At 45.3% G+C, this 15,704-nt stretch overlaps 1 protein-coding gene across 8 annotated transcripts in view; it reads right to left on the bottom strand.

Moving 5' to 3' along the window:
• Window positions 1-15,704, bottom strand: part of PEBP4 (phosphatidylethanolamine binding protein 4) — a 226,533-nt gene that overhangs the window by 115,714 nt on the left and 95,115 nt on the right. For all 8 annotated transcript variants that reach the window (XM_065584527.1, XM_065584533.1, XM_065584534.1 and 5 more), the window contains exon 4: window positions 9,043-9,141. In XM_065584527.1, coding sequence (XP_065440599.1) covers window positions 9,043-9,141 — 99 coding nt within the window. The remainder of the gene's footprint in view (window positions 1-9,042; window positions 9,142-15,704) is intronic.

The raw sequence follows: 15,704 nt of genomic DNA, 5'->3' as shown, positions 1-15,704 counted from the left end.
TTAGTCATTCCTTCAGATTTCTCGATGAAGACCGAAACAAAGAAGTCATTAAGCATCTCCGCCATTTCCAAGTTTCCTGTTACTGTATCTCCCCCTTCACTGAGCAGTGGGCCTACCCTGTCCCTGGTCTTCCTCTTGTTTATAATGTATTGATAAAAAGTCTTCTTGTTTCCCTTTATTCCCATAGCCAGTTTGAGCTCATTTTGTGCCTTTGCCTTTCTAATCTTGCCCCTGCATTCCTGTGTTATTTGCCTATATTCATCCTTTGTAATCTGTCCTAGTTTCCATTTTTTATATGACTTCTTTTTATTTTTTAGATCATGCAAGATCTCGTGGTTAAGCCAAGGATGTCTTTTGCCACATTTCCTATCTTTCCTACTCAGCGGAATAGCTTGCTTTTGGGCCCCTAATAGTGTCCCTTTGAAAAACTGCCAACTCTCCTCAGTTGTTTTTCCTCTCAGTTTTGATTCCCATGGGACCTTACCTATCAGCTCTCTGAGCTTACCAAAATCCACCTTCCTGAAATCCATTGTCTCTATTTTGCTGTACTCCCTTTTAACCTTCCTTAGAATTGCAAACTCTATGATTTCATGATCACTTTCACCCAAGCTGCCTTCTACTTTTAAATTCTCAATGATTTCCTCCCTGTTTGTTAAAATCAAGTCTAGAACAACTTCCCCCCAGTAGCTTTTTCAACCTTCTGAAATAAAAAGTTATCTGCAATGCAGTCCAAGAACTTACTGGATGGTCTGTGCCCCACTGTGTTATTTTCCCAACATATATCTGGATAGTTGAAGTCCCCCATCACCACCAAATCTTGAGCTTTGGATGATTTTGTTAGTTGTTTAAAAAAAGCCTCATCCGCCTCTTCCACCTGGTTAGGTGGCCTATAGTAGACTCCTAGCATGACATCCCCCTTGTTTTTTACCCCTTTTAGCCTAACCCAGAGACTCTCAACACCTCCGTCTCCTATGTCCATCCAAGTGTGTACATTTTTAATATATAAGGCAACACCTCCTCCCTTTTTCCCCTGTCTATCCTTCCTGAGCAAGCTGTACCCATCCACACCAACATTCCAATCATGTGTATTATCCCACCAAGTTTCGGTGATGCCAACAATGTCATAGTTGTATTTATTTATTAGCACTTCCAGTTCTTCCTGCTTATTACCCATACTTCTCGTATTTGTATATAGGCATCTAAGATACTGATTTGATCTTGCCTCCCAGTTTTGCCCTGACCCTCCTTTCTCTCTGCCATTATGGCCCACGCTCCCTCCTATTTCCGAGCCATCTCCCAGGTCTCCATGTTCCCCACTTACTTGTGGGCTTTGCTCACCTGTCCCCTTGCTCTTGTTCTCCAGAGCAAGGAGTGTCTAAAGTGTGTAGCACCTTGGAACCCAGGCTTCAGTGAAGATTGGGGCCCCACTCTGCTAGGTGCTATATAAACACAGATTAAGAGACTGTCCATGCTGCAGACCCTTTATAATCTGTAAGGTATTAGCCTCCATTCTGGGGAAGCCTTGTCTGCCCTCTCTCTGCCAGGTTAGTGGAAGCGATAGGCTCTGCAGCTGGTATCCCTCTGCCTGAGCACAGCGCACTAGACAGAAGGGAGATCCATAGATGTTAAGGCCAGACGGGACCACTGTGGCCATTCAGCCTGATCCACAGGCCAGAGAATTCCACCCAGGCATTCTTGTATCCAACTGCTTGAGCTATAGTGTGTGTGTGTGTGTGTGTGTGTGTGTATACATACACACACACACACGTACGTGCGCACGCCCAGCAATGCTAGTGCACGTTTCTCCTCTCCCCCCTTCCTGGCAAACCTTTAGCCTCCGCTCCAGCCCCTGCCTTACGTTTGAAAATTCCATAACTTTTCAGGTTAATAAAGCTCTCGTTTGCTTCAGCTAGCACCTGTTTCTATGGTGACACTTGCAACCCAGAATCTGTTTATTAACCAATACAAGGAAATACACTGAAAAATTAATCTGGTATCAAAGCAAAGTGCTTAAGAAATCCCTCAGAGGTGAATGGCCCTGGCATGGGGTCCAGCTCTCCTAACAGGGGGCTGCTCCCTTCAGAGATAGCGCCTCCTTGGAAGCTGCCCTCAGCTCTCAGACCCACACACTCGGGATTAAGAGATCACTGCTGACAAAGCAGCCCTTCTCTCTTCATATCACACAAGCAGCTTGCTAGCCTAACGCCCTACTGGGGCCCTCTTTTCACACAGCTACAGTACTGCACAGAAGGAACAGCTGTCGGCGTACCGCGTTCCTTGCTGAACAGATTGTTTCCTTTACCGGCCCTGCTGCTTCACCTTCAGGCATCAGAGTGCCCCTAATGAGAACACCTGGAGAGCTCCAAGGGGAGGCAGCAAGCCCTTGTCACAGGACAGTTACAGCCAGTCCCCCTCATTCTCACCTACATCAGGAGAGTTTCTTTTCAGGAAAACAATATTCAGAGGCCAAATTCACAAAGGTGTCTTGAAACCATCAGCTTGAGGAAATGTAAACTTGGGGGTTACTGCTGGTTCTTGAGTGGAAGGTAGACATATGGGATGAGAGTATTATCTAGTGGTTAGATTATGGGGCTGAGGATGAGGACTTCTGGGTTCTCTTCCCAGTTCTCAGAGTGGAGAGTAATCTAGTGGTTAGAGCCAGGGGCAGGGTGGTGGTGGCTGGGAGTCAGGAATCTTGGGTTCAATTCCAAACTCTGCCACTGACTCACTCTATCTGACCCTGGGTGAGGCTCTTAACCTCTCCACAGCACAGTTTCCTCAATCTTGCAAAGACTCCAAACATCTTCACTTGTGCAAAACCTCAGGCTAGCTCTGCCAAGCAACAGATCAGACCCAGGGTGGGTCTCTCTCTCTCTTTCTCTGCACTCAGGAATTCTCCTGGCTGGCAGAGTTGGTTTCCATAACAACTTTCTGTTACAAACATATTTTGATAAAAATAAAGTTAAAACAGCAAGGCTTTGGTGGAGTACAAATTTGCTGCGTTCTCTCTCTCTTTTTTGCTCTTTCTCCCCCTCCATCTCTCCCCCACAACGGGGGGGGGGGGGAAATAAAGAAGTAAAACATAGCGTTTGAAGGACAGTATTTTCTCCCTTCTTTCTCTCTCCCCACTGAATACAAAATGAAAAGCCTTGTTTACTGGATTTCTCTGTAAACTGGTTCAGTCCCTGCCTAGTTACCTGATGCTCTACAGTATATACAGGATAATGTGATAAATTCATTTCCAATTCACTGCATTATCCTTTGAATATTTTAATGACTCATTGAATGGAGTAAAAAAAAGCTATTTCAAATGAACAATTATGCTGCATTAGAGTAAAGGCTGATTATATTTAAACACTGCTTGCATGGATAACGGGACATATCGACCTCCGCCTATAAGAGCTAATTTGGCTCTTATCTCTAAATAATTTTACACTGCAAATTACCATGAAAACCTAAAGGGTTTTAAAAACATTCATCAAAAGATATTATTCCACTTTGTAGCAACATTTTTATTTAAATTATTTTGAATGAGAGTGAAAGCATCTCTTGTGTTTGACAATCAGAGAAACAGCGTAGCCATCACTGATAAGGGAATGTAGAGCTGTATGGCAGAAGGTATTCTATAGATTAAGCCACTAAAAGTAACCATCGGATAGTGGTAATGCTTTGGACTGAAACCCACACCTCCAAAAGGAAATTCAGCATGAACACCAAGAGTTGGTGGAATGCCAAGGTATTGCAGAACATACAATGGTACTTAGAACTTCTCTAATGGCGTCCATGTGAATAACTCAAAGTGCTTCAGTGGATGTATTAATGGATTAAGCTTTCCTGGTGGATCAGTATAACCTTCATTTTGCAGATGGAGAAACTGAGGCACAATGAGGCAAGATGATTTGCCCAAGGCCACTGAGTGAGTCGGTGGCAGAGCTGGGATTTAAGCCTAGATCTTCAGAATCACATTCATGTGCTTTAACTACTATCCCATGCTTCCTGTCCTGGAAGCTAAGGTCATGGGCATTAGAATCATAGAATCATAGAATAGCAGGGTTGGAAGGGACCTCAGGAGGTCATCTAGTCCAACCACCTGCTCAAAGCAGGACCAATTGTCTACATGCAAGTTGATGATTTAAATTAAATTGAAATAAGCCCCTTTTCTCTGAAATAAGAGAGTGTCCACACTCAGACTTGTGCCAAAATAACAAAAGGTTTGAATTCAAACCACTAACGGTTTCTCTACACATGAAGATTTGTTCCTGATTACAGCAGGGTGAGAATTTAAAGTGCAATAGCTATTCTGGAATAGCTCCATGTGTAGACAATCCCTAAATCATTTCAGTGCCGGTTGGTGTGTAGACAAGACCATAAATAGAAGCTATCTGAAGCAGAGACTTTAATTTACCAGGGAACTGATTTCTAAAGGTATTTAATAAGTGCCTAACAATGCAGCTAGGCACCCAATGAGATTTGCAAAATCAATGGGAGCCAGAAATATCCGACTAGTTGCTTAGCTGCATCTTATGTGGCTAAATACCTAAGGCTATGTCTTCACTACGGGGGGTGGAGAGGGTGTGTCGATTTAAGATACGCAAATTCAGCTATGCGAATAGCGTAGCTGAATTCGACGTATCGGAGCCGACTTACCCCGCTGTGAGGACGGCGGCAAATCGACCTCCGCGGCTCCCCCATCGACGGCGCTTACTCCTACCTGCGCTGATGGAGTAGAAGCGTCGATTCGGGGATCGATTGTCGCGTCCCGGCGAGACGCGATAATTCGATCCCCGAGAGATCGATTTCTCGGCGGGTAGCGAAGACGTAGCCTCAAGCACCTGTAGTACCTAAATACACCACACTGACAGTATAAAAGGGGCATTGAAGCGAGTCTAAATGGCCTTGGTGTAAATGAGATGCAGTCCCTATGTGTCTGTACAACATCTAGCATGATAAGGCCCCAATCTCTGTTGTCCCTTGCTGCTACTGCAATATAAACAAACATTAATAAATAGCTTTCAACTGGATCCAGCCCTGTTTCTAGACACAGACTCAGCGTAGTCAGAGATGGAAAAGTGCTACTTGGTCCCACTTAGTCTGTGCCCTGGAGGTCAGTGCAGGATTCTTCTCTTCAATCTATTTTCCTGGGCTTTATCTAGTCCAGTTATGTGAATTAGGGATGGGAGACCGACATAACTAAGAACACCCCCTCCTTCCCCAGAAGCTTACCCCTCAATAGAATGAACTCTCTCTCAGGCTTGTAGGAGGTTCTGAGCTAGTCAGGTAAGCAGATTATCACCCTCTCCCTGCCCCCCCCCCCCCCCGCACTTATGCTTTCTGGTTGGGAATGGAAACAGAATTGCCTAAAAGTGTCAGGAGAAAACCTTGCCTTGCCATTTGGATGGACCTGCTTTGCCGAGGAGAACGGAGCTTTAATCCGAATCTCTCCCTGCTTTCCTTTAGAAGCTCTTTTATTTTTGCAAAGACGACAATAATTAGAAAAAGCTAATGCACTGGAAGGATCTGTGTACAGAATGGAAAAAATGAGCTCAGGCTTTTTTGCATTTAGTAAATATAAAAATTAATGAGAGACTTTCAGGACCCTGTTAGAAATGCAGAAGGGCCCCTGTGAAGGATTTTTTTTTAAATTGTACATGAATCTCTGCAATTATTCTGAATGCTTTATTTTTTTAGCCAATTAGGAAATGCATGGAAAGTATTAATATCCAATTTTAATTTGCTTAATATTCCTATTAACAATAAAAAGTCTAATTAAGGTATCTGTACAAAACGCCCTTAGCAGTAATTTCAGAGAATAATAGAGGAGAATGACTAGATATTTCTTGTTAAATGCATGCTGCAAATTAATTGATATCTTAATTAGACTTTAGTACTAAGATTATTAGTTAGATTGAATCAGAGCTGCAACACCTAATCTTTAAAAAATAAAATAAAATAAAATGAAAGCAGGCAACAGAGAGAGAAACAAGCTGTTTTTCTAAATGTTGTTTCTCTAAAGAAACTGATAATGCAATGAGAGAAAGGTTGGAAACAATGTAAGGAAGTTAGCACAAAAATAATAATAATGCTTCCTCCTCCTCTTGTGTCTTCCATGCCAGAATCTCACAACACATACACAAATTAAGCTCCCTAACACTCTTGTGAGATAGGCAAGCATCATTACTGCCATTACCATACAAGGAGGTTAAGTGATTTGCTCAAGCTTGCACACTGAGTGGGAACAGAATCCAGGCCTCACCTCCCAAGTCTCTGTACCTACAAGACTGTTCAGTCAAAACAAAATGATTCCTCCTATTTGTTCTCTCCCCTTGCCACCAATGTAAATTCTCATTGATCATTTCCTTGTGAGAAATTTGATCCTTGAATTGCATATTCTTGCTGCTTATCCCTGGGTCGGCTCCAGGACACTGACTCATGGCAATCCATTATCGACAGTCATACCGCTGAACTGCAAGTGACTCAATAAATGTGTGTGGGGGTTTTTGTTTTAAGACTGTTCTATTTTCCTCAAAAGTTTCTGACAAGGGGACTACCCACAGCACTAGAGAGGGAGGTCTTCTCCAGACAACCTGCACTACAGAATGCAGAGGCTGGTGTTAAAACAAAGATGACACTTACCTTCCCCTCCAATACTTGCATCACACTAAAGGAAAGGGCCAGAGAAACTACAATCCCTGTTCTCTGATTAATGAAAGTGTAAAAGGGTTGAAAATAAACCTTACCCGAGTTATCTCAACTGGAGAAAATCCCAGAATCTAGGGTAGAACTAGCTGAAATGTTTCCATTGCAAATATATTTTTGACAAAAAAAAAATGTGGAAAATTTTAGTTTTGGTTGAATTTTTTTTTTAAATAAAAAAATGTTTTTATTTTCTGTAAAAATATTGGGTTGTCAGTTTAGGTTTCCCTCCAATCAAAAAAGTTGTCATGGGAAATTTTGAAAACAATTATTTCCCCAATATTCTTTACAAAAAATAATTGACATTTTTGGACCAGCTCTACTCTAACATATTGGATAAACAACCACCTACCTGCCTTAACAGTCCTACCACTTTATATTTATATAGCAACCTTTCATCCTTGAGAGTTTCACATACAGAACCACAGAAATGCAGCTACTTCTGGAGAGGTACATACAACATTTTACACACAATTTGCGAAGGAAAGGGAAAGCAATTTTTGGCCAAGAATACTGGGTCAAACCCTGGCACTTATGAAAAGCCCCAGACAGAGGCAATCAAAGAACGGGGCGGGGGAATTGTGACTAGACTGCATGCAGAAAAAAACACCAAGGATAGACTTGAAATATATTGGGCAACCATCGGCAGAGCTGGTCAAATTGTGGGGAAAAAAATAACTTGTAAATAATCGATTCAGCCACTGGCATGTGTGTGTGAGGGAATCAACGAATAAACTACTTGCGAATATTATTCAGGCAGCTCTTCTCCCGCGTGGTCTCTGATGGCCACACAGAACAGATGGGACCTGTTTGTAAGGGCTCATCCAAAGAGGGTGCAGGGCCTTTGCGCTGTACAATTCTCAGTGTACCGCATCCAGCCTAGGAGGAGGAAACACTGAGAAGCCTCTGCTGGGATTTGAACCTGGGGTTCCAAGGAAGTATAGCTGCGATGCTTAGGTTCGCTGCTGTTAAGAGCTGATATAACAGCTAAGCTATGCCCCTCATACCGGCTTCTAAACTGAGTTACCGGTCTCATCCCATTGCACACCCCAATGGGTTTTTATGCTCATTTGTTCCATGTTGAATGACTGATATATATACACACACACACACACACACTCGAGAACATCTCCTTATGGGAGTAACTAACCACCTTGAAGCAGACCAGCTGTTCTGATTCCCTCAGGTAACTGCTCAAAATACACTCAGCCTGGGCACTACAAATGAATAAAAGGACAGGGATTTCCTAGTGAATTACGAATCTCACAGTAATAGGGTACAGAGGGAAGTGCAGTCTTGCTGTCACACCCTGTACTAAGCACCAATCTCATGCTGGGTAGGATTATTGACGTTAACGGGACAGATCCGAGAGTCAACACAACACAAACCCCAGCATTAACGTGACCTCCCTTCCTCAATAAACTCTGCTTTTAATTTGGACTCCTGATGCTGAGAAACCCCAAAGCCTCCAAAATCTGCTCCTGCCAGGCAGGAAGATGGGTTTGCTGCAAGCTCAGCTGTATGGAGCCAGATTCAGCATTGAAGGAAGCAGGTGAACCAGTATCCAGGTCAGTGGAGTTGCAGCTGCTCCCATCCGAGCTAAGTTTGGCCTCTGGAATTGCACTGTCTACACCACCCATCCCATCTGCTCCATTCTCACTGTGTTCCACCTGCTGCATACTATCGCTCCAAGTTACGTGCAGACAAAATGTTTATCTTCCTGAGACTCGGGGCTTAAAGTATCAGGAGGTGACTGAAACAGAAGGTGCTCAATGTAGAATACCTGGATTTCACTTCCCCCAACTGCTAAGGATGTATCTCCATCTACTCTACAAAAGGAGGAAGAGGACAAGTGGGAGCTGAAGAAGGGGCATTAGTGAGTTAATGAATTACTAAGCCCTCATTCCGCTGTGCAAAGCTCAGCTTTATAATACATGGAGAGTTGGGCAAGGCTTGTTTCCAGGTTTCCTTCTCTTTGTATCCATGAAAACCACTTACAATCATTTGTAACAAGCCCTTGGTGAATGGTAAGGAAACATGGCACCTGTTGTTCCCCTACCCTGCAAGGTGGCTATTCAAGGCCCAAACCTGAAGCGGTACACAGGAATGAACCAGAGGAGGGACAGTAAGATGCAGGAGAAGCAATCCTGGTAATGTCTCTTTTTGAGGCTACCCCACAAATTAGCCCATCGCCACCCTGCTCACTTAAAAGAATGACTATCCCTTATTTGAGAGCAGGCTAAGGTCTGGCTGGGGGGAAAAGTTAAATGAATGCGTTGAGAGACATTTACACACCACTGGTGTGATCCTATGCAGGAGAGAGGAGAAGAAAACAGGGCCAGTACTCACTTTGATGTCAATGACAATCCAGTGTCTCCAGAAACGGTACTTTGGATTAGCTCTGTTCGGGGCATCTGGATCCACCATGATCAGCACATACTTCTTATTCTGGAATATAAAAAAAACCACCCCCGACCTTTGAAACACGCAGGTTTACAGTGCTTTCACAATTCAGTAGTAGGTAAATGCTCTCAGGGGAGAGAGGGCATAGGGCAAAGAAGATGGGAGAAGTAGGACTTTGGGATTCTCTTCCTAGCTCTGCCTCTCACTTAGTGAAGCTTCAGTGCGGGTAGTACGCCATTAGTCTAGGGATGTCCATAAATACCCACAAAAGTACATACCTGAGGTACAATCCCAGCATGGACCTCCGGTACGTACTCAGCTTGCTAGCCCACTCTGACCCCTGCACGGAGCTCTTTTCACTGCTGTTGCTACCTGCACTCGTTGGATTCAAGCTAGGTTGTGTAGGCTAGCCTGTGCAGAGCTTTTGCTGTGTAGATATACCACTGTGGGAATTAATCACAGGTTAGGACAGAGCCTGCCTCTTGCCATGTTGTGTCTGTCCTGAGGAATGTCAACTTCAAAGGGCATCAGTCCAGGACTTTCATCAGCCCTGAATTCTCTCTCTCTCTCTCTCACACCCACCCCCACTGTAACAGTTATATTTGTGTATGATCCTCAGATGAAATGAGCTGTAAAAATGCAACGTATCCTATTACTGAGTGCTTCATGCTAAGCCTGGATTCCTTCTCCTGACATTTTATTCCTCGTGGCCTAAACTTCCTCCAAGAGCTCACAGAGGAAGAATGGGCTTTTGTAACAAGTCCAAATACAAGGCACCGGAGAGAATTTTCCCCAACCGTTCACTAACCACATCCTACAGCAGAGCAGCACAGAGAGACGTGCCGTGACACAAGGGGCTTTCCACACAGAGGCTTGCATTCCACTGGAAATGAGGGACAGGATATAGTCTAATCTCAGAGACAGAATCTCACAGCCCCTGTGCACTACCCTGCTGGGTCAGTTGTGTGAACAGTCTGGTAGCAAGAGGGAAAAAGTCTCCCCACCAACTAAACAAAACACTGACTAAATTAATTCAGCCGAGAACAGGAGCTTCCAGGGCAGAGCAGGCCGATGAGCTCTCTTAAGTCCAGTACCTTGCGTCTGGTCATAAGCGATACTTCAAGAAGGGAACATAGCTCCATAATGCACTGTAAGTGGAAAAAGTAAACCTGCCATTTTAATAAACCATCTCAGCGTGTTAGCTGGTGTTGCTACAAATGCTATTGATGGCCATAAAATGACCCAGACCCTCTCAGTTATTTTGATCCATTTACATAGGCTTGGGGCTTGTGATAGGTGCTGGATTGACAGCCCTGGAAGAGGAAAGCCTCTCTATATCCAGAGAAGAGGTGTAGCGTGGCTAGCAGCAGGGCAAGCATTCTCCAGTCACTGCCCTTCCTGAGTTCTGGAGACACCGCCATGGCGGGGGGGGGGGGGGGAGTTTCCGTGCCTGACCTGCCCTATTACTAAAGGAGGACACTAGCAGTGGTGGTTCTTGCAATGTGGACACCTGACCGAACCCACAGGCACCTCGTTCCAGGCTGCTGATAGATAGTAACAATAGTTTGGTCCTTGCCACCCTGGACTGGGTTTGATGACCTCTGGATGCTGAGCTAGGAGAGCCTACAGATCTCAGTGGACTTGGCAGGATATTGGGTTCTGGATGATCCTGCAAACACATAGATCATTAAGGGACCTACAGGTTAATAAGATCTGGAGATGGACCCAGCAGCCCACCAGCAATGCGGTGGGCTGGTGGCAGCGATTCCATAGCACACCTTGGGGTCAAAATTTCCTACATTGGCTACGAAATTTAGCCACATGACTCCCACTGAAATGAAAGAGAGCTGTGTAGCTATATGCCCTTGTCACCTATGAAAAAATCCCAGGTGGAGGTTAATAGCAAGCTCTTTGGTGCAGTTCTGTGTTGTACCAGACCTCGCACAGGGGGGCCCTGTCCCATGGCTGGAGCTCCCAGGTGTTACTGCAATACAAATGAATAGTCATATTACGGCACTTTAACCTCAGCAATCCCACTGGAGATAAATCACAATCTGCCCCCTTTTACAGATAGTGAACGTGCGTCAATGGGCTTTTCTACCAGCAGAGCTGTGCTGGTTTAACTTAAGGTGTAAACTTAAAGAGATTTAGCTAAAACAGTGCAAAAAATTGTGTGGACACTTATTTCAGTTGATCTTGATAAATCTATTAGGACCAGGTTTAAACTAAACCGAAATTAGGCACTCGGACTGAAATATGGGTGTCCATACGGGTTTGCGCTGATTTTACTAATCTGGTTTATTTTCAAATGGTGCAAGCTTGTGGATAGGCAAAAGCCACAAAGATTTTAAGAGCCTGACCCTAAGAAGCCAGGTACACCTGCAATTCTGACCAAGGTTCAGATGTGGGGATTAAAATATAGCAATTCCTGGTTCTCAGTACTGTATTCTAATTGCTAGCCCCTCCCTCCCCAAACTTAATGCTGCACTGCACTAGTAGACCCAACCCGAAACATTGTTTGAAATAGCATCCAATGAAAATATTGGATGGCAACACTGAAACTGGAGATTATGGGAGGGGGGAAAAAAATCCCAGGCTGCAAGTGTGAAGGAATTTGGGTTCTAACTTTAGGTGGGTACGTGGCTGAATGCTGTGTTTGTGAATCTCTTGCTTCAATTTCGGCGCCCAGCTGGTGGGAACAGAACGTGTAGTCATGGGACTGTCATCGTGTGCTGTCCAGGTTAACATGTAGCATTTCTATTACTATTAACAGACTTTCCGCTCCTCACTCCATCTGTTCTTCGAAATAATTGCAGTTGTACAGACCATGCCTTCGCTACAGGCAGGCTCTGGGGAGAGGATAGTGCTTTTATGCAAAAAAAAAAAAAAAAAAAAAAAAGTGTTAAAAAATAACAGCAAACACGAGAATAGAGTGTGAGCGAATTTAACAGCAGGCTCAGAATTCGGTACAGATTGTGGCCTATCAAGGCAGCATTGCACAGAGCCTTGGGCTGGTCAGACTAGGCCATTCTGCATGAGGGAAGAGAGGTTGTATCAGTGCCAGGCATGCTCCATCCCCACTGTGGGTTTGGATATTTTTTTTTTCATTCTGACGTAGCAGGACTGATTACTCTGAACCTGGATATGCCCTGAGGGTGGAGCATGGGTGTGATCCTTCCCCTGCTCCCCAGCAGGATACAGTTAATTCACACTGACGTCAGGGGGCAGTGCGGTACCAAGCCCTAGATCAACACAGAGTCAGGACCTGTTACTCTCTCTGCTTGGGGCAGGGATGGAAGCAGCAGTGTGGGGGGGCGCTTTAAGTCATGTTTGTTCTCCTCCTGTCCTGGGGCTGCTCTATCTTACGCTCTGCTTGTCATGCATGCTCCAGCCTGGACTCAGGTGGTACTCCCTACTGTCGGGGCTGGGAGCAGGACTCTTACATCAGCTTTGTAGCTGCTGGGCCTGCCCTGAGGAGGAGGATTGTCAGGGGGACGTTTCTACCTTCTAAGACCCCTTTACACTGCCAAAGGAACTGATAGTCGGGCCTTCCACGTGCATGTCATGTGCACCAGGCGGAAGCCACATCAAGGCAATTAGCAGCAAAAGGTGAACTGCAAACGGCTTGGCTCAGCTTGGAGCAGAACCATGGATGCTCCTCTCGAGTTCAGTCAGCCCCCCGAGCTGTGATTTGGGGTCATTGCTCTCAAGCGTTATGGTGACTTCCTGCTTTTGGTTGGGCCAGAAACACCCCAAGAACAGCCTCTGTGATGGTATTCCAGCTCTTCCATTCCAGAGGCCCAGGACACCCCAGCACCTGCTGAGGACTGGGGGTGTGGAGTTCCTCAGGGAAGCCTGAAAATGCCAGAGGTTTGTTCGAAGCCTGAGCAAAAGATTCCCTTGGCTAGGAGGCAAAGGCATTCCCAAAAGGCATCCTAATAGAGACAAACCCACACCTTCCAGCCAAAGATAGCAAAGCCTGTCACAGACATGCAGAAATCTTCTCAGTGGGTATTATCATCTCCCATGCAACAGAGAGGGAAACCAGCTTGCCTCTCCACAAAGCAGTGGATCGTTAGCTTACAGTGTCTTTCATAGCTGGTAACAGAATGCAGGAATCCTGACTTCCTGGCTCTGGTCACTGGACCCCCCGGCCTCAGAGCTGAGACTAGAAACCAGGAGTCCTGCCTCACAGGCAGCCATTGGAACCATTGCATGCTTGCTCCTGAGATTGCACCAGGCCAGATTTTTAAACCCGACTTCGTTTCGCTCTAGAAGTGACTTTGTCACATGCTGAGGACCGGCAAAGGGGGCTCTGGCATTTTAGACTGTTTGTGTGCCAGCCTGAAAAGGACACGGGAGCCCTGATGCTGGTGAATTTATTTTTTTAAAACCCTCCTTTGACACGGGCTAACAGCATTAGCTCCTCTCAAGACTCCAGAGAGGGAATCAGCCCTCAGTGAGGCTGGAACTGCTCAGCTTTCTGGGCATGAATCAGTCCAAGAGATTAATGGAGGGGAGGGGACTCGGTTTAAATCAGAAAACTCAATTCTCTCGCTTCTCAAGAGGAACATACATTGTTTTTGCAGACGATGAAGGGAGAATGAGAGGAAGGGGAAAGCCGTTTCCTAGCGACTATCCCAAATTCTTTAATTTTTTTATAAGTACCTCAGCTTTTCATACCCTTCTCTCCCTTTCCTTTTCAGCAGTAATGAGCCCAAAGGGCTAACGGCCTCAGACCTGCAAGCTGCCTGCTTGGCCAAGATTCTCAGGCTCTATTCCCTGCTCTGCCACTGGTTTGCTGTGTGTGGTCTTGGTGCGGAAGATATAGTGTGTCTGCGCTGGTGGGGAGGGGTGCCGAGGGAATCCCTGGAGACATTCCAGACAGAATTCCTTGAGGGTAGCCTGTGCTAGAGTGGAAGTGGCACTGTCCTTTTACAGGGTGCACCATCTATTCCCATTGGGTTTATCCAACCCCATCTTCTGCGATGATCCTTTGTGGGTATTTATGGACATCCCTAGACTAATGGCATGACTCTGCCATGGTCACTCAGGAAGTCAGTGACAAGAACTGATTGGAGTCCTAGACTAATACCTTAACCTCCAGGTCAGCCTTCTTCTCTATCCCATATGGTCCTATGATTGCAGGGGATGGACACTGGACACTGATTGTCGAACCACGGGCATTCCTTGCACCCTCTATCTATGGTTGTGCATACCCACAAAGGCCCAACCATTCTGAGACTGCTCTGTGACTCAGTTTCCCTATCTGTAAAATAGGGATAACACACTATGATGTGGGAGGGGGAAGAGTTAATTAGTTACCGTCTGTTGAGTGCTTTGATGATGAAAGGTCTAAGCATCACGTTTTAGCTGCTAATTGCATCTGGGTGGAAGCGGCACTATATATAATTATTTTTTAAAAGCACGAGCTGTTCAGATTAGCCATCGTTTTGGAAACTTGCTCCGAGCGAGCGAGGACTTTGTAAGAACCAGAGACAGCATGGCAGGCAGGGAGGATTGGGGTAGAGGGGGATTAACGTATTGAGGAAATGCTTCTGAATAGATCCAGAGGAGACAGGGCAGGACAGGAATTAAAGATTTATCCAAATGAAAGCAAACAGGGTGTTAAGCAACACACATGTAGAGCTAGTGGTTTCCTAGGTAACAAGTGCACCATGGAACTGCCACACGTGCACAGCCTAGTGCATTTCTGCTGGCAACTGAACAATGCAAAGGAATGAGTCAGGGCCTACGCTTGCAACACAAGGGCGGGTTTGACTCCCCAGAGAGGGATAGATTAAACAGACTGACCCCAGATTGCAGTCTGAAAACTGGAGCAATTAAATAAATATACATGGTGCCATCTGTAAGATCTGTGAATTGTGACACATACAAGAGGGGTGGGGAGAGTTGTTCTGGAAAGAAGTGATGAATACAGAATATCTGGGGAGGCGTGTCTGGGCTAGAGCATCAATAAGTGCTCAGGGTGAAACCCAGGCATATTCACAACTCACACCGGTCCAGCCGCTGAGGTTAACAGACCTTTTAAGTAAATCTGAGCCCTTTTAGAAAAACCATGCAAAATTCAGAGTTTACCTGTCTTTGATGCAAAACGTGGCAGGGCTCAGTGCAGTGGGCCTAGCTTCCCTTTGAAACTGTGAGTTCATTTGTCCTTCAAATTTAAGAGCAAGACTCAGGTGGTGAAAACCCCTGGATTCACCACTCCCTCCCACCTCCCCCAGATACTCACGAGAAACCCTGCAAAACAGAACAGAAGGGTTTCACGCAGTTCCAGTCTACACCTTGCTCCCATCAAAGAGCAATAAATACACTTTGCCGACATCAGGTACTCACAACTTCTAGATCATGTTCCAGTCCCACCCCCTGTCAAAAGACTAATCTTGTACCCAGGCATTTGCAATAGCAATTTACACTTATAACGAGCGATCTCTGGAACGGCTAGAGCACTCATCCCAGGAATCGAGCACTTTTCATTAGAAATTCTCAGAGTTTTGCAAACCTCAAAGAGTGTGAAAAGCAACTGTTTATAGTACTTATATGGCCCCATTACTAGAGTATCTGAGCAGCTCACAACTGTTAATGTA

Source organism: Chrysemys picta, chromosome 2 (genome assembly GCF_011386835.1).
Source record: "Chrysemys picta bellii isolate R12L10 chromosome 2, ASM1138683v2, whole genome shotgun sequence".
NCBI lineage: Eukaryota > Metazoa > Chordata > Testudines > Emydidae > Chrysemys > Chrysemys picta.
The sequence above is the reverse complement of the archived record's forward strand: the minus strand, read 5'-3'. Positions and strand labels throughout refer to the sequence as shown.